The sequence below is a fragment of the Pleuronectes platessa genome, chromosome 6 (genome assembly GCF_947347685.1).
Source record: "Pleuronectes platessa chromosome 6, fPlePla1.1, whole genome shotgun sequence".
Lineage (NCBI taxonomy): Eukaryota > Metazoa > Chordata > Actinopteri > Pleuronectiformes > Pleuronectidae > Pleuronectes > Pleuronectes platessa.
In genome coordinates this window covers 22,865,337-22,888,122 of record NC_070631.1, presented here as the reverse complement: position 1 = coordinate 22,888,122, position 22,786 = coordinate 22,865,337, and the positions used below count along the sequence as shown (strand labels likewise).

At 40.8% G+C, this 22,786-nt stretch overlaps 1 protein-coding gene across 1 annotated transcript in view; it reads right to left on the bottom strand.

The window, feature by feature from the left end:
* LOC128442895 (plexin-A1) overlaps window positions 1–22,786 on the bottom strand; it is a 253,205-nt gene that overhangs the window by 5,327 nt on the left and 225,092 nt on the right. The window contains exons 22-30 of the mRNA XM_053425513.1: window positions 18,979–19,076; window positions 18,258–18,416; window positions 16,998–17,064; window positions 10,455–10,601; window positions 9,648–9,807; window positions 8,770–8,873; window positions 8,576–8,672; window positions 5,577–5,767; window positions 1,011–1,180 (exon numbers count right to left, since the gene is read on the bottom strand). Of these exons, the coding sequence (XP_053281488.1) occupies window positions 1,011–1,180; window positions 5,577–5,767; window positions 8,576–8,672; window positions 8,770–8,873; window positions 9,648–9,807; window positions 10,455–10,601; window positions 16,998–17,064; window positions 18,258–18,416; window positions 18,979–19,076 (1,193 nt within the window). The remainder of the gene's footprint in view (window positions 1–1,010; window positions 1,181–5,576; window positions 5,768–8,575; window positions 8,673–8,769; window positions 8,874–9,647; window positions 9,808–10,454; window positions 10,602–16,997; window positions 17,065–18,257; window positions 18,417–18,978; window positions 19,077–22,786) is intronic.

Below are 22,786 nucleotides of genomic sequence, written 5' to 3'. Positions count from 1 at the left end.
GACTTTGTTAGAATTGTACTACTTAATTTTAATATCTGATAAGGGAATTGTGTACATTTAAACCTTGTGTTCATTGTAATCTCACTCAATAGGTGCCATGATCTCAGGTGATGTGTCAGTTGTGTGGTCAGATATGCTAAATGTTTTACAACAATCCTCTAAATGAACCATCAAATAAATGGGAATAAATAATGTATGAAAAATATCGCAGCACTAGTTCAAAGATGTTCTGAAGTCATCCAGTAAATTACGACCAAGCGTACAGTAACTATTTAACTCGTCTGTGCATTTTGCAGACTTGCATTCACTGATTTAATGACTTAAGTTTGAATAATTATTCACAGTAATATATACTTTCCAGGCATTAGCAGATGGGATGCAGAACACTATCATTATCACAACATTCTATTACATAACACACTCAGTTACAAGGCCATTTAAATACACTTTGGCCACTAATTACCACTGCCCATCAATAATTACTAAGCCCTCATAAACACTGTGCTCTTTAGGTAGTATGCACACTTGGAACACAGGTTATGGACAATCATCTGGTAAGAAAAACTTTGAGTGGTGTAAAACTCTGTATAACATACGGAAAATCGTAATGTTGAAATGACACAGTCTATGCTATTCCAGTGTAGAGCTGTACATTAATAAGTCAGAAAATGATAAATAATGTCAATCTAAATTCCAAAGGCCAAGGTGAGGAATAGTTTTGTTTTGTCCCCAAAACCTATTAATCAATCACATGATATCTTATATATTATGTTGAATCAATTACATATCACATAAAACAATTAAAAGCAACAAATCATCCCCATCTGAAAAGCTGGAAATAAACGTTTGCTATTTTCATTTGAAACATGATAACTTAAATAGTATGCGTTAAAGCCTTCATTGTATTTTAGGTTGCCATCTTGTAATTGTAACTGTAAATCCATGGCAATAGTTTGTTTCAATTGTTAAATGTAAAACGAGAGAGAGAGAGAGAAAACTATCTCACTAACCAGTTGCTCTTCCAAGTGTGTCGTACGTCGTAGTCATTGATCGAGTGTTTGTCGGCCTGCTCGTCCAGGAAGTCGAACATGTACTTGATGGCGAGGGGCAGCGCACTGCCTCTGTGTGCCGTGCTGAAGATGGTCTCAAACAGGTCGTCCACAAACTTCTGTAACGTACCCTGAGTGGTAGAGTGAGAAAAGTGACAAAACAAGAACATTAAATTATATTTCTTAGTTTTAATTCTAATTGTTTGGTGCCCATCTGAAACCGGCCTGTTGCTCTGTTCTCTGGTCCTGTGTTACTGCTCTGAAGCTACTTCAGGAATTATTCGTGAGTCACTTTTTATTGTTTCTGTGTTGCAGAGTGAAAACGTAGTGTTTATCCTACCTGGTTTATCTGCAGCTAAGATATTGTCAGTGTTTTTCATAAAATTAAAACTTAACGCCAAGATTTGAATTTAGCTATTCATTAATTGTATTTATAAATGTAACTGTATATTTAACTATGCCTGGTAATCAGTATTGTTCCATAAGAATGAGAGAACATTTTAGTTTTAGTGGAGCTTGAATGCCAGTCACAGTATACACACCAAAAGTTATGTTTCTGGTTTCCTGTGAACAAACACGTGGTCAAGATGGCTGCACTATGTCATTTAAGTATATATTTTCTCTAATATATTTAGACATTTTTACGATATTCTACTTAATAATGCAACCTTTATATTAGAGGTTCAGACAATAAGAAAATGTCAGTGAGAAGGCAGAGGCTGATTAATAACAGTGTGACAGTGCTGTGTGTCAGAATATAGTGAACTAGTTTGAGCCACTTGTGTGCACAGCCCCTGAATGGGCCATATGTTTGTATGTTTTCACTGGGAATGGTCCCACTGTGAATCACAGCAATAACTTATGCTTTGTTACTGCCTCGCTCTGGTCACTGAGCTGCAGAGAATCACAAACAGGAAGCCCAGCTCCTCGACTCGGACGCTCTCGTCCAATGACAACTCTTCAACATAAATGGGATTGAATTTCCTTAAACAACACATTTGTTTCCCGGACTTCTCCGGCTGGCTGAATCTATTACTGCAGAAATGTTTGGGGATCACATTTAGTCAGCCTTCCTGAAATGGAACAGGAATGAATTCTGTCCCAGTTAAGGATCAAAGTGCTGAGATGTGCATAGATGAGACATCCGGGCAGGCAGACGCACATAGACAAGGACAAGATGAGCTACTCAATTATATTTGCCTCTCTGTTTTTTCATCACGCGTGGCCAAATCTTCAATCCCTCAACAAATTACCTGTCTCCTGACACCTCCTGTATCTGCCTCTCTGCACCACAAGCCCACCTTTTATTAATCTGTTTTTTCTTATTACCAGTGGAAATTGAAAAGCCGACTCGCTTGTAACAGCTGCCCATTGCTCTGTCCCCCCCCCCGTATGATTAGGAGACATAGAACTGAGAGACACAAGGAAATACAGCTGGATTGTCTCTGAGACGTAGAGGATTATATGTATGTGTGTGTGAGTGGGTGAGTTGTGATGGTTACGGTTACAGTTATGAGCCATGGAATAAATGTCATCCATGAGTGTCCTCACAAGGATAGAAGTACAGGCTTGTGTGTCTAAATACACAGAGGGTCCATTGGTAAACTGTTTGGTTTGCACAAATCAAAAAAAATAAAAGGCTTTGTCAATCAAGTAAATGCACTAAAATACTGCTATCTATCACCACCCATCAATCATGATGTTATGCACATAATAAATGCTTCACTGGCTCTGGTTAGATTTGGTAAAATGCTTTAGTACAAGTCTCCTAAATGTGGTTTATTGATGAAGCTGACTCCAAACCGATCTCAACTGAAGATCTTTACTGGCCAGTCCTGTTAAGCTGCTTTCAGACATCACTGAACTCCAAGCCGATTGTGAGAACACAATTGTCCCAGTGAGAGGCTCTACACTTTCTCTGGAGTTTCTCCTGCTGGCCCCCAGGTAAAACACTCAGATAATAGCAGAGTGAGCCACTGTGAGAACACAGCTGGAGATCCTCTGACGGATTCTGCTGTGTCCATAATCATATCTGGGGGCTTGTCTTAAAAGCCGATGCTGTTGTCGGTATGTGAAGGTTTTGGGATGTTACTACTGTTGTACCTTTGTGGGCTGTAGTGGTTTGAGTTGTGGCAGTGTGCTGCTCGTTGTGTGGAGTGGCCTCCTCTAAGGTTACTATGCGTGTTTACTTTGTTGCGCTGTAACACTTTGTTTGCATAGTGATCTTTTGTGGATTCTCAATTTTGCTGTCCCTGTTACTTTGTAGCACTTGGTTAGCACAGTTAGCCCGACAGTGCCGCGTGTGTGCGTTTGTTTTTTTGGCCATAAAACTTGGTGTGCACACTCGTTGTTAGTGTGCATAATACAACGCTGACGCATTATATTTGGATTGACAATGAAACTTTGTGTGCAGAGCTGAGGGGGAGTTGTATATTTGTGGTTTTGGTGTAATAATCACTTTGCACATTGGTTTCCCTGCGTAATGATGGAGTTCGATTAGGAGGATTTTCTGAGCAACCCTAGGCATGAGTTGTATGAGAAATGTACTAAGGATAATCTCCAATTCATTGCAAGGAAATTAGATATTACTATCACAAGGCAAGAAGCTGTCGTCTGCTTTGGTTGAGAGGAGATTGCTTTCAGCTGGTGAAGCCGCGAAGGGTGGAGTTGCTTCTACCAAGTGAGAGGAGGCGGGTTTGGATGAACAGCTGACATTGAAAGAGATTGAGTTGGAGTTGCGTCGGCTTGATTTGAGAGGGATAGAAATTACCAGTAGTCTTGAGCTGAGAAATCTTGAAAAAAAAAGTTGGTCCAAAGATATTTGGACACTTTTATGGCAGACCGTACTTACGGGTAAAGTCCAGGAGGTTTATGCAGCGTTGCCTCCTAAGAAGAGCCTTGATTATGAGAACGTTAAAGCTGGTATTTTGGGATCATCTGAACTTGTGCCAGAGGCTTATCGTCAGAAGTTCTGCAAATACAGAAAACTTGAGTCTCAAACCGATTTCTAGTTTACTCTCCAGAAAGAGGCATTATTTGACAGGTGTCAAAACGTTGAGTGATCTTAAAACCTTTTGGCTCTTGGAGGGGTTTAAAAGCTGCTTGGCTGAGAGGGCTTCCACTTCCCTGAATGAGCAGAACACTCTCAAATATTCAGATGCTGCGATTATTGCGGATGAATATGTTCTCACTCACAAATCTGTGTCTGGTGAAAAGGTTGCACCCTCGGTTTAATGATAGTGGTTCAGGTAACGGCTCGACTTCCTTTGTGGTGCTGGCTTATGTCAGTGTTTCCAGTGGGGCCTGAGGGGAGATCCACTAGATAGAGCCGAGTTTGTTTTCATTGTAAAAAACGGGGACATATCAATGAAACTTTTCATGCTTTGCAGATGAAAAGCCAGTAAGCCAGGTGGTGCCGTGGTTGATGTTAGCCCTGGTAAAAAAAATCTATGGCACAAGAGCAGCTGGCCGACAGTGTGGCATCCAACACGGCAACTGTCAGTTCTGTCATTGCCTTTGTGGAGCTGTCCAGTGCTGAAGGGGTTTGCCCTGCTGTGCCCTTTGCTGTCTGTGTGTGTGTGTGTGAGAGAGTGTGTGGTGGTGGTGGTGAGGGGAGCTCTAGAAGTTATTTTCTTGGTTAACACCCTGATAATTCTGATCATTTCTGAATTCTGCAACTTCTGCATTCACCCCTCGTGGATGGTCCAGATGTTCCCAGTTTTCTTTTCTTATTGTCCCGGCCTCTATTCGTTTATTCTTCGTTTTGTTAAAAAAACTCTTTGTTTTAGTCGTGACTCCAGCGTGGTGTCCTCTTTTTATGTTGCAGTCACAGTGTTGAGCCAAAGTAAATTTACGAGGCTTTGGCTGCAACAGGACCCAATTGTGCTTTCGAGTCTGACTACTTTGCTGGACAACCACTCCCTCCGCTCCCTGGCAATTTCCTATGTGGTGTGTCTTGAGACCCGGAAAAGTCCACACAATTGGTTCCGGCCTTTTCTCCTTTCTGAAAACGGCTTTACTTGCTTTCCTGTTCCAAGTTTCAGTTTTCCTCTAGTAGATTACAAGCAGTAATTTTGCTGAAACTGCTCTGCTATTAACTATAGCTACAGGATGCTAGTTGAAATTAGAACAGCAAAGAGACCACAAGATCAGTTTCTACCTCGAAGTAATGATTTAATTATACATTCGAACATCAATTTTTTAAAGTAATACTTGAAGTTTGTATACCATCCAGACGCTTCTCCTTTGAGATGTACTTGTGTTCTGGACAATGCCTCTGAAAGCTTACAGCTGGACAAACATTCCGCCAAATGCTTAATGGAAATTTAAAATGTATATAATTTACCTTTCTAGGATTTTAAGACCCCTCAAGGACAGTCAGTGTGAGTACTTTCCTCCACATCTACAACCTTAAAGGTTCCATTAGTCTGAGTTTTAGTGTTGGGTTTGAATGTCACTCAGTTCTTCTAAGTGCTGTTTGAGAAAATAACAACACACAGATGTGCAGGTTCCTCCCCTGCGTCTTACTTTTGTGGCAAGCAGCCTGGTCAGGTAGATCTCAGAGACCATCTTGCTTCCCCGGTCGCCCTCTCTCTGGTCCGAGTGGTCGTGGTTCTTCACCAGATGCCACAGTTTGGTGCCACTCTCCAGGTCGGGCGTGATCATGGGTGTTCTGGATCGTAGGCTGTCTGGACTGCTGGCTGTCCTCAGCATACTCTCTAAATCCACACACACAAGACAGATTGATTATTTCAGCTTTATGTCAGCTTCCTTTTGAAACCGTGATGCAGTGAATGCAAAAGGGCTAATTTGCCTTGTTAGGGCCATTTTACCAGACCAGTAAATACCCCCAAACACACTTGAATATCTCTCCCCCACCATTTCTCTCTGTGTTGCTTTCATTATTCATGGTGTGGGTGTCAGAGTTGATTAGAGTGAAGCAAAGAGATGCATATCTATGACCATTCCATTAAGGGTTGAGAGAGAGGGAGGAAGGAACAAGGGAGGTGCACAGGGGGGGAGATGAATATCTGCTGAGTAGCTCCCATCCTGGGGGAAGGAGGGAATATGGAATGGATGGATGATAGATAAAAGAGAAAAATGTTGATGCGGGAAAGGACGTGAAGAGGAGTGGAGGGAGGGAATGTGGGGAGATGAAGGGGGGGGGGGGGGGGGTAAATGGACACAAAGACTAAACATCTGGGGGGAGAGAGGGGTGAAATGGAGAGTAATGGGGGAGCACAGGATAGAACAGTGAATGAGGCTGAGTGGGATGGTGCTAGTGCCAGCGGGATGCGGAGTGGCTCTGATACCAAACCTATCATTGCTGCTGGTGGCTGACATTAACGCACACGCACGTGCGCACGCGCACACACACACACACACACACATACACGCACACACACACACACACACACACACACACACACAAACACACACACACACAAAAGCAAAAGCAAGGTGTGACACTGATCCATGGGCTGTTTTTAAAGATGGATGATGCCCTTCCACTTCCTCAAACTATCAGGAAATTAAGCCAAAATATCCCAGATGAACGCTGCAATCTGTGCAGTAGTGATCAGGGGGTGGAGCTGTGGTAATGACGTCCCGCTGATAGACATAGTCGACCAATCAGAATCAACTATTAGTCCCGACATTTCAAAATGATAATTAGACATGCGTCAATGTAATAACAACTACCTAAAATGACGGACACCAACTTTGAGAAAAAAATATTTGACATGTACAGAGGCAAATATAATTAGGTAGCTCATAATTTGTTTAATGCAGATTATCATCTTATTGAGATCTAAATATGGAACAACCTATTATATCAAATCATGTTCTGGACAACAGTAACATTTGCAAATCTAAAGATACATGATAACCTGGGCGAGGGTCCTTTCCCTGCTCCAAGCCAAGTTTGGTCAGAGACAAAGCATTACACTTCACTCACCAAGGAAAACACCTGCTGCAGGAGAGAGGGAGTGATAGCTATGCTCTGGCGAATTCCAAAAACGGCGAGCTGAGCAGGAAAGGGAGGTCAAAATAATTCACTGAGCCACAGCAGTAGAGGAAGATAAGACACGGCACACAGCACAGCATGCACACACTCCCTTACGGTGGAATTAAATATGTACACGCAATGGGAGTCCAACAACCTCATGAATTAGAAGAGAGTCTAAACATACGCCAGACTGCAGGAAGAGTTTACAGCAGGGGCTTCGTTGTTCACAGCAGAAAAACATTTCTTCATGCTGGTCAACAATCACACGAAGAGCTGATCTTTATGATAACCTCATGAATTTCAGTGGACCATTACCTTCTCTATTGGCTGTCCGTGTGTGTGTGTGTGTGTATGTGTGTGTCTGTGTATGTGCATGTGTGTCACTATCTGCGTCACTTATTGATTGAGCTTGCTGAAACACCGTCATGAATTGCCTCAGCCTAGTTTAACCAAACTCTGTGAGCTGACTTGAAAACTATAAATTGATTATTCAAACAGCAGTCGTGTAGGAATGATTTGTCCAAAGCTTCTTGGTAACTTTAAGTGGTTTTCATTGTACAAATGTCAATATGAAAGGTGGAGGTGAAAAAAGCCACCTTCATATACGATGTCATTGTACAATGAGCTGCTTTCGAGCCTTTTACAGACGGGCTTTATACTCGAACGCCCATGTCTGAGTTGGCCACCGAAAATCCCACCGGAATTATTCTTCATGTCCTGCACTCTCTCCACAGGCTGTACTCCTCGAGTCTGACCAGGACAATCTTCTGCGGCATTATTCATATATGAAAGGAAATAATATTCCTAATTTTGTTGACGACCTCCACTTCTCTCTTTGTCTCTTCTGGGCTTATTTTTCTCCTGTTTTCAGATACCACAACCGTCACCAGAGTTAATTCAATATCAATGCCTAATCGAATTTCATATCATAGACAAACACAGGAAAAGGGGTTAATACCTTCAACAAAACCTTTTTCGTCTTTCTTTTTCCAATTTTTTTTTATCAGATGTATTTTTTAGATCAGCTTACCTTGGGACAACAGCAGAAATGTAAATGTTAAGATCATTTCCTACTGAGTAGCAGACAAGGTTCGAGCTTTATCTAACTACAGAGCCATTTATCTTCTCCATATTCAAATTTTCTAGTGAAGTATACAATATTGATGCTGGGCCTCTATCTGTTTATCTGACTGCCAGGGGTCCTCCCTTTCTCTGCCTCTCTTCTCTTCCACTCTGTCAGCTGGGATCGAGGTGTCTAATTTAATGCCTGTCATTTATGGACTGCTTGGAAATAGCCATGGAATAGCCTTGGCCCGGGCTGATAGGAGAGGATAAAAAGGATTGCCATTCACTCAGAGGGAGGCAGGGAAAAAAAAGAAAAAGAAATGCAGCCAATCATGGCAATGAAAAACAAAGAGAGAGAGAATGAAAGAGCAATGGAGGGTGCAGCGGGAGGAATGGGAATCATTGACAGAATGATTTAAATAGGATGAGGTGACGAGGAGAGTGTGAGCCGTACCGTATCTGCTGAGGCTCTTGGTGAAGGTGGACGAGTTGGAGATGTTGTAGGCAGAGTTCTGCTTTGGCACCAGAGCGATCACCGAGCCGTCCGTCACCTGCACAGACAGACACACAACAAAATACAGTATGAGAGCGGCTTAGCGCACAGCTCCTGCTCGTTCCTGTCTGCAGTGCATGCCGGTGCTCGTGTACCTGATAGTGAGCCAGTGTGTTGAGGCGCTTCCAGTCGTTGTCGATCTTAGTTGTGACATCTTCATCTTGCAGAATGATTCTGGCCATCCGACCTTGACGCCATTCTTCAGAAAAAAAGGATACGGAGGATTAGATAAACTTACACAAGTTGTCAGTTCTTAAGCTACACACAAATGCAACAAACAGTGAATAATATTTTCTTCATTTTCTTTATTCCTTAATCACAACTGTTGCAGGCTTTGAGTAATGGCATCGATGTATTTGTGAGGTGTTTGCAGTGTACTCATCCACTTCTTTGAACTGTAGTCACGACTGAAAGATGCTCAAATCAATATTTTCAAATGACCAATATCTTGTAGGCCTCTGCAGCTCCTCTTGGCTCCATAAAGCCTTAAAGAGGTTAGCTGCTCTCAGCTCATTATTTTGCTTTTCAATTTTTTTTTGACTATTGCTGATGAACATGTGGAGCATTTACAAAGCCACATGTTTTCCTCAGTAACTGGAACTAGAACAGGACTCCACATTAATGCACACTGTGTCTGCAGGATATGTAGGTGAGCAACGTAATAAGGTGATAATAAGCAAATGTTGTGTTCAAGGGTTTCTGCACTCTCCCAATGTGGTCAAAATATAATGAATTATTTCATATGTAATAACAATAATGTCAACTAAAATCTAGTCACCTGAGTTTGATTCACGTAAACATCCAACACATCTCTAGCTCTGTCACGACCACTGACATTAACCAGCAGTTCAGACAAGTGCACCAAACCATCATACTACAGCTAACTTGTACAAGTTGTGATTGTGTGTTTTGAGCGGAAGTGATAAAATCTGTGCAGGATTCATACATGCATGTGCAGCACTGTGCTTCTTACCCAGGTCCATATCAGAAGCCTTTGGCCTTTGTGAATAGGGGCTGCCCTTGTACACAGCATCGAGCAGCTTCTCTTTGACCTGAGTGATGGTGTCACAATTCAGACACTTGACCGTCACCTCTGCGGAATTCTCATTCTCTGGGTTTACACAGTGCAACGTCTGGCAGAAGGAAAAAAAACAAAAGGGAAGGAGACAAAATAAATTAGGTTGAAGCAGGAACACTGCAAGTTATATACAATAATATGAGGCTTTGCTCAAAGCTTTAGAGCTAACAGTAAACAAGGAATGACTTCAATGTGCATCATACTGAATCGGGAACTGTGCATAGACGTTGGACAAGTAAGGGCCCCTCTGTGTAAATTGTGGCCCCTTTATGGCCCCTGATGACGAAATTCACCACTGCAGTAGCTATATTATCATCCAGGCATTTTCCTGTTTGTAAAAATTAACTGAAAGTTCAACGAGGTTCATCTGTGTGGTTCCAATCCAGACCTGTAGTTCTTTTTTTGGACAGACAAAGTCAATAACACAGTACTAAGATCGGGCCAGTTTTCAGACAGATCCCATCCTCACTCCAAACATAACTGGTGCTGCGGCTTCATGTTTCCCCTGGACCAAATCCTGAAGCAACATTCCAAATCCATTCAGGGAAAAAGAGGCTCTGTCGTTTCTTACTGCTGATTACTTCCAGTTTGGTTTTAAAATCTTCATCTTTGTCAAATGTGACTGAAACGTAATGAGTCGTGCAGTGATTCAGATTGGATAGGACAGCCCCAGAACCCTGGAGACACAGTGAGTTTACTGACCAGTGTTTTGTAGTCAATCTGCTGCCTGATGAGCTTGTCCTCACTGAGGGAGTAGCGGGCTTCTCCTGTGATGGCGTCGATGGGTCCCTTCTCCATCTGCTGCTTCATGGCACAGTAAAGCATGAACAGAGGCTCCCCAGCACACTCCTACAGAGAGAGGGGGAAACAGAGGTTCTAGAGTCAGTCGTCCACCTTTCTTATTGTCTCTCATTTGAGTAACTGGTTCGGTGTAACCTGCCTGTTTGCTTTGTCTGTGTTAATACTGCTTGCAGCTTTCTTTCTCAAAAAGCTAAAGTGATGCTGAGTTGCAGCAAGTAAAGACAGACCCCTGAAACTGCGCCACCGCTGCTGCACAATGAGCTGTTCACCTGTTTATTCAAGGTTTACTGGAGCTGTTACCACAATCAATAGTCATTGTTGCTGTTGTAATTGACAACGTCACTTTGGTGGATGAGACCCAGCTGCCGCTACAGAGCACTGGTCGACTGTTTATTTAAAATGTATTAATGTTAAACATATCATGTGCCAAAAACACCAAATTCAACACTGCACTTTCTTGGAGCCAAAACAATACACATGTAGAGTGTGAAGCCGACGAGATAAACAGTCTAGTGGCTAGTAGCTAAGATATAAGACAAAGAACCACAAATGAGTAAGACCAAAGGTCTGATTAATTTTTTTTATTCATAAATAGAATATCCCTTATAGATCATCCTGAAAATGATTTTCTTAATTCATGACTCATCTCATGACCCTCTGCATTTATTATAATTTAATATCGATACATAAAATGTAATCTTCATGTACAGTGAGCTACTAAATGTTGGGAAGATTGGAGAAGTTTTACAGTTTGTCTCATTTCTGCTCTTCCTTTCTTTTGTTGTGGTGCTGAGTTCTTATGTAGGAGCTGTGGTAAATTAACTGAATGGATCTTTTCATTTGAATTTCCCTTCTCTCTTTCTCCTCTTACACCTGCCTCTCCGGGTTTAAAATCTGTAAATCAAATCATTAAGCTGAATTTCAAACCCAATTTTATCTGCTGATCAATATTTATAATTCTTAAAATGTACAATAACTTTATTTGATTATGTGACAGTATTATTTTGGTATAATTACCTATATAGTATCTATGTCTCTCTGTCTAATGCTTGTTGTGATGATGTAAGTGAAACTGGACCATGCATCTGTTTTTTTGTGCACATCTCTTTTCTCGAGCTTACCAGCCAAGCATTATTGGCACAATGGCAGAGGATGTAGGATACACCATGTTTATTTCATGTGATTTGTGGGCAGTGCTTTATAAAAGTTTTGCAATTTAAAATAACAAAAATAACAGGTTTGGCTATTTCTATGGGCATGTGCAAGTTATCTACTTTCTTTCTTGGTATCTACAGAGCTGGAACTCTCTAAGGTGCATTCCAGGTCAAACAGGACCCAGGTTTATAGTGCAAAAAAAAACAATTATAACCACCTTAACAGAGGCTATGAGTGAACAAGCACAGTAACATTATTAAATGTTCTATGGCAAGCATGTCATTCACATTTTGAGTCGAATGTCCAAAACCCTCCCACACCTCTTAACTTAGCATCTATCCTCCCTTTGTCTCCTCTTACTGAAGGATTATTAACGTCTCTGCACAGGGTCAGTATTTTCCATATGCGTCCACTGAGTCTGATACATTTAAATATTCTATTCAATTTGAAAGTTCGCTGCTGGATTTAAATGAAGTCGAGCAGTGGGGATGATTTTGTGGTCCTCTCACTGTTTCAAAAAAGAACATTTTGGGTCCATCCAATCCTGAGAAGCCATCAGGTACAAGGCGAATTTCATACTCTCCTCGTACCTGAAGCTGTGAAAATGATCCAGTTCACTTCCCATTCTATTTCAGTATGTCAGTGGCTCAGTTTGATTCACTCAGCACCGAGACCACATATCAAAAACCCAAAAACTAATTTCTGTGATGCAATCGAACCAGAACAACTTTCAGAAATGCCTTCAAAAGTGCAGCAAATCAAACCTGTTCCAAAATTTCTAATGATGGATGACACTTTCAGAGTTGGTGCACTGCTATTGACGCAGCTTGAGGTCGCATTTATTTTTAAATGTGCAAAAATTCTGGTCCAAAAAAATACAGTCATGGTGTGCAATGTATCAAATCTTTAAAAGCAGATATTAAAATGAGTAAGATATCGCATACTGTCAGACTCCGGCCTGTGAGTTGCAGATGTAAAAGAAGTAAAAAGGTAACGACAGAACTAAATATCTACAGCCAATAAGGCAAGATTGTACCAAGTTTTTTAATTCAGCAGTGGACATTCTAAATATCAGACCTTAAAGTTATGTCTCGCAACATGAAGGACACTGTGGTGTTACGTAAAACACTCTTTCGTCTTGCAGACTTAAATAGTGAAAGCAGCTGTTATATAAAGAACCTTTTCAGGTCTCCCGCATTTGTTTACATCCCAGAGTGAGTCTTATGTGACTAGACCCAGATGTTATAAATATGTTCCCCACTTCTCCCTCTATCAAAGACACTTGCCAATCAATACTGTCATTAGTCATCACTCGGCCCTAAAGGAAAACACTCCCGACCGAGGCAGCGGCAGTTTAGAGAGGGGAGAGAGGACACATCACAGCCAATACTCATCCAGACGAGAGTTTAATGATCGACTGTGCCGTGCTCAGGGAGATACTTCAGGCTGTGTGTGTGTGTGTGTGTGTGTGAGAGAGACAGAGCCAGTTGAGCAGAGGGAACCGTACAAATGTATCTGTTTCACCTTCAAGCGCACTCAACAAGTAGCTTTTTCTTTGTATCACGCATTCCTCCTTTTTCTCTGGCTTTTCCCCCTCTCTCCCTGTGATACCAATCTTCCACCCTTTACTTTTTATTTAATCTTCCCTCTCTCTTTCTCTCAAATTCTCTCACACAGTATTTTCTTCCTGCCTCTACCTTTGATATGATGCAAACATGTAGGATGTATGTGATGTTATCATAGATGTAGAAATGGACGAAACGACTGCTCCCCAAAAGAGAAGCCAAAGCGTCTCGATTGGTTGCTCGAGGTTGGCTGTACTATATAAAACTCACCTCCTACATATTAGTGGACAATGATTTTTTCTCAATGATGGTTTCTGTTATTTCAGGTAGTTCTTATGTGCTCATCTGTCCAGTAAATTGGATTTAAATTATTTGATAATGAAACAGAATGAAACGTGACTTCTATCTGTCAATGGGACCTTGCTACCACAGCTCCATCCCAGTGACAGAATGGTTAAATATTGGATCAAAAACTATTTGGTTATTCCTGCTGATGCTGAATTTGTCACTCTATCCACTAAGGTGGAGGTGGTTGTGGCTCAGGAGGTGGAGCAGATCATCCTCTACCATAACGTTGGTAATTTGATCCCTGAGTCCACGAGTCTGCTTGCCAAAGTGTCCTCGGGCCAGATATTGAACCCAAAATTGCCCCTGATGGCTATTGTGTAATAGAAAAAGGGGAGGATATATAATTGCTGTATGAATGTGTGGCTGAATGGGTGAATGCAATTTGTACCTTAAAGCGCTTTGAGTGGATCAATAAGACTAGAGAAGTGCTATATGAATACAGATGATTGACCATGTTTGTACAGAAGTGCTTTTGGGATGTTTGTAAAAGGAGAACAGTTTAGAAAAGAGTATGCTTGAAAATACATGTCAATCAATTCTTGTCAGCACAATGAAGACTTAAGACTGATGGAAATATATTTGTATGCTTTACTAATGTCAGATGAGTTTAATCACTTTGTTTTCCTCCTAATGTCTACCTTTAAAAGGCATCACCATAGAGTTTAATGTTTTCTCTTTTTGCCTTATTAGAATACAAGGATATGCATAATGCATCCGGGTGAGAAATACTGAATTTAGCAGAAATTGTTTTTGTTTACAAGAAATATTTCCTAACCTCTTAGGTTGGAAAAACACAAACCCACAGAAGGTTTCAGGAAAATTAACAAGTTGCTCTTACGTTATATTTAACAAAAAAATCTGATTAAGAAGGAAATATCACCTCACACATGAAGAGGTCAAAGCCTGAACTGTCATTGACCCACTGCAAATGGAAAATAGCTAAAGCTAGTTGATTGCTCACTAAATGTTGCTAGACGATGTAAAATTTGAATTAGCATATTTATGATGTCATCATGCCGCATGCAAGGACAAGCAAGGTGATGATCTGTTAAAACCAAAAATAGATTTTAATTAGACGATACCAAAGTGGAAGTGATATATCTCTCCTTACATTTGATCTCAGAACAAGCTTCTGTCTCATAAAATATCTAATATTGCCTCTGCATTCCTTTCGTACTTTACTGTCAACTTGTCATTCCTTTTTTCATTTGCCCCCCCCCCCCCCCCAACATTATTTTAGTTATTCACTATCAACATTAACTCAATAATTCCAGAAATCTGTTTCTGATATGTTCAATATGAATAAACTTTAAGAAAAAGAGAAAGAAAACCACAACAACCATCACCAAACAACAAGCAAACAGCCCATTCCAGAAACATAATTTCCAGTTAGAGGATTGTCTCCTTCCAATATCTTTTCTACTTTACTACCACTCTCTTTCTGTCGTTACTTGAACGCTGCCCCTCCTCCACTCTAGCTCCTCCTTTTACATTTGCTACACTAAACTGTCTCTGACTCTTTTCCTCCCACATCCTTTCCCCTCACTTCCTCCCTGCAACACTTCCTCCCTCCCTCGCTTCCTCCTAATTGTCGAGACTCCCTCTATTCTTCTTCCCTCTCCCCACCATCTCTATCCCCTTCTTCTCCTCCTCCCTCCCTCATTTTAATGCCATATGCTCTAAGGAACCTTGTTAGCATCTGGGCCAATTAGGTGGGTAGCTACTAACGAGACAGAGTGAGTATGCATCACACTGTTGTGCTCTTGCTTTGTCTTTCCGCCTTTGCTGCTCGGCTGCTGCGCGAGTTCCGACAAAAATTTGCGTTTCCTCCACACACCGCCGTCATTAGGGCTCCCTGATTGTATGCTGATATTTACATTTTGAGGATATAATGAGGAATTGCTGTTCAGGGAGATACATAGTCTCAGAGTCCTACATCACTAACACTCACTGGAAACCAAATCAGCAATGCATGAGTCAGGGACACTGTTTCCCTTATTTTCTAGCCAAATAAACCTAAAAGTAAAAGGGATTTAAGTAACAGTTTAGACGCATCATATATAGTTTGCTTGTACTAATGTAGGGCCCGTTCTAAATCTGCCTGTTCTCTTGTCTTGTGTTGATGCTCTGAAACTACTTCAGATGTATTCCTTGTTATTAGTGAGTCCTCCTCAAACAGTTCTACAATATAATGTAACTTTTTATTGTTTATGTGCTTGACTGAGTTTTTTAGAAACATCCTACCTGGTTTATCTGCAGTGAAGATATAATAGATATTTTAGTTTTTCATAAAATTAACTTGAATTGATTTGATCAAAATAAGCTGGTCGGCCAGTTTTGGTTCAACTCAACAAATTGCACCAAATTCAAAACCGCACTTCCTCGAGCCATTAAATATACACATGCAGAGTGTGAACACCGATAAAATGAAATCTTTGCACGTTACTAACAGACTATTGGGAAATTCGTTGGTGAATGTATTATATTCATACTTGTGTAACAACACAATCATCATAACTAGAGAATGACACAAAATTAATGTTATTTTCTCCCAACACTCAACATTAACTGAATGAACATTGGCCTAAAATGATCATGGTTTAGCTCTCATAATGGGATTAGGATTATAACGCCATATGAGGACAACTCAAAGTTTTGTAATTATAATGTGGAGAGGAGACGACAAACTATTGCGAGAGAGAGAAACGTCAGAAACCATTTCTATGAGCTGACTTTCTATAAGCGGCGAGTGACAGGGAAAAGGGACAGGAGACGGCAAGGATGAAGGGAAGGAGAGGAGGCGTGGGACGACAGCGCACCCCCCAGTAATGAAAATGACCTTAAGGCAGAGAGCGAGAGAGAGAGAGAGAGAGAGAGAGAGAGAGAGAGAGAGAGAGAGAGAGAGAGAGAGAGAGAGAGAGAGAGAGAGACGGCAGTAATAATGACAACAGAAATGACACTGATGAAAGAGACATCAGAAGGAGAGAAGCTGTAAGAACGACAGGAATATCAATGACGAGGATGTGTCAGGTACCAGACTGAAATTATGAGAGGTGAGAGAATCTGCGCACAAAAGAAAACAGACATTGTAACAACTGAGAGCAGAAGAAAGCTGCCGCAAGCCTTTGATTATCTTCTGTATGTGTAAAGCAAGGTAATATGCACTGGAAACAGGAAAACCCTTTTAATAACAACACTGAGATAAATCGCAGAAAGAACATAAGCCAGGGGAATTCAATAAAAAGCTCCCTAACACGAAGGCAGTGGAGATATATTTAAAATATTACACGATGTGTTCTTAATCCACTTTAGATTATGACTGTTTATTTAGAATTATGAAGATTGAATGATTATAGCGGGTTGTTGTTGTTCTTACCTTGAGGAACTTATACAGCAGAAATGTAAACCAGTTGGTCAGCATCTTCTCAGCCACAGACTCCGTTCTATTGCAGGGAGGAACATAAAGAAAAAAAAACATTAAAAGGAAAAGCTACAAATGAGTGAGTCACACAATCATAAAAACATTAATAATAAGTCTTACGACGTTTGTAAGATAGATCTAGGTAATTAAGTATTAATTAAAAGGACAATAAGGAGTTTGGTTGAGAAAAATGTCTATAAAAGAACTGGTCCACTAAAACAGATCAATACAAGACTCTTGTGACCCCATTAAGCGAGGTCAAGGCCTCAGTGCAGACATGAATGTGACAGGAGTCATTTGAAGGCTTTTCTTGGCCCTCAGGCCTTTTTGCCGCCAAGTTGTTGCCATGATTTCCTTTGCTTTTGATCATATGACCCTGGTAAATGGTAAATAATTATTTATAAATACCGGGATCAATAAAGTGTCATTCCATCCATCCATCTGTTTGTCTATTAGTTAGCAGCATTGAACCAAAGCTACTGGATGGATTGCCATGCAGCTAAAAGGATGCTGTATGGGTCACAGAAGAACCCATTCAATTTTGGGGCAGCTCCAGATCAGGGAGGTGGAATGATGCAGAGATCTGTATAGTAACGATCAGGCATATGTTCAATGCTAATAACTATGAACAGATCTGGATATAATCCGAATGTATCCGACATGTATTTGCCATATTGCAGTGATTCTGACTGTGCTACAACCCCTGGTTATGTTTTTTGTTTCCACATCAGTGAAGCTGACAGAAGCTTTACTTCCCTGCCTCATTTGTGGAGTGAGAGATCTTTAAAGAAGTCCAAAACTTCTATGGCTCTTGCAGCAGTTCTCTTTCTATATTAGCCTTATGTGATGCCGTGTGACGGATGATAATGAGAAAAATAGATTTGTCAATGGACAGTTTAATGAGCAGTGGATCTATGCTGTGGCCAGTTGTTACAGCAGGTTGCTAAAAAGGAACAATACAAATCACTATCAGACTCATTCAGAATAAACATTTAACAATATCTAGTTTCTATGGTAGCACGTACACTAGGATTTGGTTTGTGGGTTTATTTGTAATAATCTTGTTTGCCCTCATACCTAGTCTTTGTTGACAGCAAAAGTTTTAAACTGGTTCAAGTTAATGGATTGAGATGAGATGTGAAACATCTTATTAAAATTGGAACATGTCCAGTATCCAGTCTACAGTTTATCCCTGTCTCTCCACGTCTTCCTCACCTCCGGAGCAGCAGTTTGGGATGGTTTTTGCTCTCCAGGTTTCTGTCGATCAGGTCGGACAGCAGCTGTTTCAGGACTCCAGTGGCGTACTCCATCTCCCCCTGCAGGGCCGTCATGATCAGAGAAGCCACGTTGCCTCTGTCTCGCATTGAGAATGACCTGGAAACACATTGACACTCTCGATGAGACTGTTCCACAAACGTTCCTGACAGCTTTTGTTGGGTCACATCCAAAACTGCTCATAAAAACACAGCATCATGTAACATATACTGCAATGAACGCACCATAGATTTAAACATATAACCTTGCTGTAATAGTTGTAAACCTACTATAGTGACATTTTTGCATTTACATGATCCTGTTCCCAAAACTGGGAATCTGCTCTGATCTATATTTTGATATTAAATGCTCTTATTTTGCTTTTGCATTTCTTTTGAAAAGTGGCAGACATTGTTTATTCACGTTGTTGAAAGTTGGGGAAAACATGTTAATAACGACATATTTAGATGTGTGGGAACAAAATCTAATTTGATGGATTGCATGATTTTTGTAGCTGTTCATGTTTCCTTAGGTGAGATTCCTACCATAAGCCTCAAGGGGTTTATTTGATCTCACCTGCACATTACATGTTTGTTTTTTTACTTTTGTTATTTTAATCCCATTGTTTGTTTGTACAAATAAATTCATCAAATCAAATCAATAAGGAGAGGAACTGTGATACCTTTGTGCCTCCAGGGTTCGTATGAAAGTCAACAGGAAGTGCTTCTTGGTCAGCAGCTGGCCAAACAGCGTCAGTGCCTTCTCAACATTCGCCTGAACCTGAAGAAACACACAGAGACAGACAAGTTAGAACAGAAACCACAAAGACCTTCTCTATATATCAACATTCCTGATTGTTATTGCTGTATAGCTACTGAGGTACAGAGACAAAGTACCACATGCATTCATCGATCTCTGCTAAGGCATTGCCATGTGTAAAAAAAAGATTGTGTTCTCCATTCTGCTTATTATTTGACCTCTGCAATGCAATAATTTATGCAAATGCTTATTATTTATTGGCTCAGTCCCTCTGAGTGTTTTCTTGCCACTTTGCTGAATCAGCTTTTATTTCCGATACGTGAAAGCTCTACAATGAATCTTTGAGCAACACGTCAACACCCCGCTGTCAGTGGGAAACTCTCGACTTTGTATCTGTTCAATCAGCCCAATGTCAGAGATCTTCTTCTGTCTGGGAAGAAGCAAGGGGGGGAGCATGGCAGGACGGTTTTCGTCAGCATTGGTGTCAGAGGTGCACCCTGCTTGTTCCAGTGGCTGGCACCTGTCACTACTCATCAACAGCACGCTAAACCCCCCAAAGACGCCTCGCTGTCTCTCACTGTCTCCGTCTTCCTCAGCGCTCTAATCCCCCCCCCTCACATTTATTGTTGACTGTTTCACATCACTGGTCTTTCATCCATTTTAATTTCTCCTCCTCTTTGTCATTGTGGGGCTCTGTCTCACACACACACACACACACACACACACACACACACACACACACACACACACGCACACACACACACAGACACACCATTTCATTCTCCCCTCTTTCTCTCGCTCTCTATTGTCATCCTTTTGTGCCACTATAACGTCTTTTCTCTCTCTCATTCGATGTGCCAATATAAAGTGTCTGGGCCTCGCTCTAAAGGGCTAAATGAGATTCTCGGGCCTCCAGGGTGGAAAACTCAGTGTGATGTGAATGTGTGTTAGAAGAGAGTCGGAGCAATGAGATGAGAGACGCATGTACATACAGTACAGTCCTGCAGACAGCAGAGTCTTTACTGAATTTCAAGAAGGGCATATCCAGCTATCCACAAAGCCGCGTACGTTTGTGATGTCCTGTGTGTGTGTGTGTGTGTGTGTGTGTGTGTGTGTGTGTGTGTGAAAGAGAGACTAAAACTGGTGTGTAGCGTGGCTGTCCAGATTAGAGGAGAGAGCAGTCACACAGAGCAATAAGACTAGGAGCATTGGTTTGCACAGGCCATTGGATTAAGCCAGCAATCCCTGTGGGAAATATAGAGGGAGAAAGACGGAAGTCTAGACTTAACCATCAAACACGTAAGATCCCTTCACATCTGTGCCCGCCTACAATTGAGTGAGGAAATGTACAGACAGGAGAGCGGAGCCGGAGAATCTGACTTTTTCATGGCAGAAGTAGAAAGATTCTTTTAAATTCAGAGGCTGTTCCTGTCTCCTGGTTCTGTGCTGCCTGTCTCTCCTGCGCAGAAATTCTCCCTAACTCTGCCTGGACAGCTTCACCTCTCTGTAGTCCTTCCTAAATTAAGTATTTAGATTATATATCATTGAGATACTAATGTGTTTTTTGATGAAATACACTATTGGGGAATTTAAAATCACATTTAATTACAAAATTGATAAAACAATCTGCATTTATGGGTTGAATATGGCCAACAATGACTCCTCCTGTTTCAAAACATCTTGCATCTTATGCTTATGTAGAGTCAACCATTTTGGACATCTCTACATATTGACATTCATGCATAAATCAAAAATGTAACACTGCCGGTGGTTTGAATGGCTCAGAGCCATCGCGGTCCTCAGACACAGTTGCTTCAGCACCGGCCGCCTACGTTTCAATTTCTGTCACAAAAATGTGAGTGATGCAACTGGAGTTGTCGCTCACAGGAAGACAACCTAGATAAGCCAAAGCTTATAAGGTTGAAGTTGAATTCGAAGTTAAACCCTCAATCACCTTTAAATATAAACATTAACTGACAATGACACTGTCTAAGAGACAATGGACACGCCTGCATTTTTCTGCCTCAACACTCAATCTCTTCAAACGTACTGCAGATCTACACAGTGATTACCATCCATAAATACATCTTTAGAAGTTGTGCAAGTGTAAGTAAGTAGCTGGACTTTTTTCAACTCTCATCCAATCTTCAGAAATTCTCCTTGTATTTTGTATGTCTGCATTTTTGCAAATGTCTTTGTTAGTTTTTCATTCCCAGTTGTATTTTGAAGACTTCCTTCATGTGTCTCTCTAGTTGTTCTCCCTCTGTGTCTTTTGTTTCCTCCACATTTATTACCAGCCTTGCTTATTCATGTCTTCTGAGCTAATGTTTTTAAATCCTGTGTTTCCTGTTGTTCATCGTCAGTTCGTCTGTTAACACCTCTGGATTTTCTGCGTCTTTCAGTTTCCCCGTGTTTGCTGGTTTGTAGCTTTTGAGTTTGCATGTATACACGCTTTATTGATGCATTTCAGTTTTCCTTGACGATGTTTAGGTTGTATCTGTTTTTTGTAGACAATAAAAATAAATGCAGAACTAATAACAGATTCTAAATGTTTAAATTATTTACATAACTGTAAATGTTGAAAGCCTAATTAAATCTAAAATAGGGTTTGAAAGGATTTAGATCTGATAAGTTTAATACAAGAGTCATGGTCTAAATAAATACTGAACCTAGAATACATTACTTCACAAAGGTTCATATTTGTCTGTTAAAGCAGTAAAGCAAATAAATTGACGTAACGTTTGAGTCTGAGTAGATTTACTCCTCTGCTACCTTCCTGCTGGAGAACACTATCTAATTACTCTGTAGTCTTTCAAGTTAAGTTATAGCTTTATAGTGTCCACTGGAAACCATAATTTACTTTTTTTAGGATTATCCTTTTGTGTAAGTAATCACTTATGTTCCCCCTCGCCAAAAATAGCAGAGGATAAATCACTAAATTCACAAATGGCAACTATAAAAGCCCAGAGGACTTTTTGTCTTTCTATTTTTTCATAGGAATATAAATCCACTCTCTGGATTAGAACGATTAAATGAAGCTGTAAAAGGTCAAACAAATTATTCCTCGACTTCAAAAAGTCAGCGCTCCAATCAAAGTCAATGGAGCGGCACAGGATTCTACATCTTAATGATACTGCTGATTACAAACTTGGCTCGGGCTCTTTAGCTTTGGAGGAGCGTTGTCTCTGTTGACGTACCATTAATTCCACTTCCCTCGGCAGTATAAGATGTCTTTCTAAATCCGCTGCATCTCAATTCAGCAGGGTAGTCGTATGTACTCGCTTAATTAATAAATTAACAACTATCTATAATACGAGTCACAATCCTATAGTAACTGTGGATCTTATCTCTCCCTCTCTGTTCTAATCCTCTTCTTATCTTTGCCCTCATCGTTTGCTACACTCACAATCCTTTCTTACATCTCTTTAATCTTCAAATTCTGGTTATTCTTACTTTAAAACTCCACTTCTAGACATCATGAGAACAGAACGTGCGTCTGTCCCACGAGAATTGACTAATGAGGCTACTTAGGTGCCCGAAAAGTCCCCCGCATTCATTGAGACAAGGTGAATATATTAAGATACAGTAGGTGATATGTAGGCTATGCGATCGCTTTAAGGTGAACCATGTGTGGAGTTCTTCTTGCCTCAAATTTTTTTCTGAGTTGCCAGTCTTTGATAAAACCTGTCATGTGATAATGGCTACCGAAGTATTAGGCTGTAAAGCCAGAA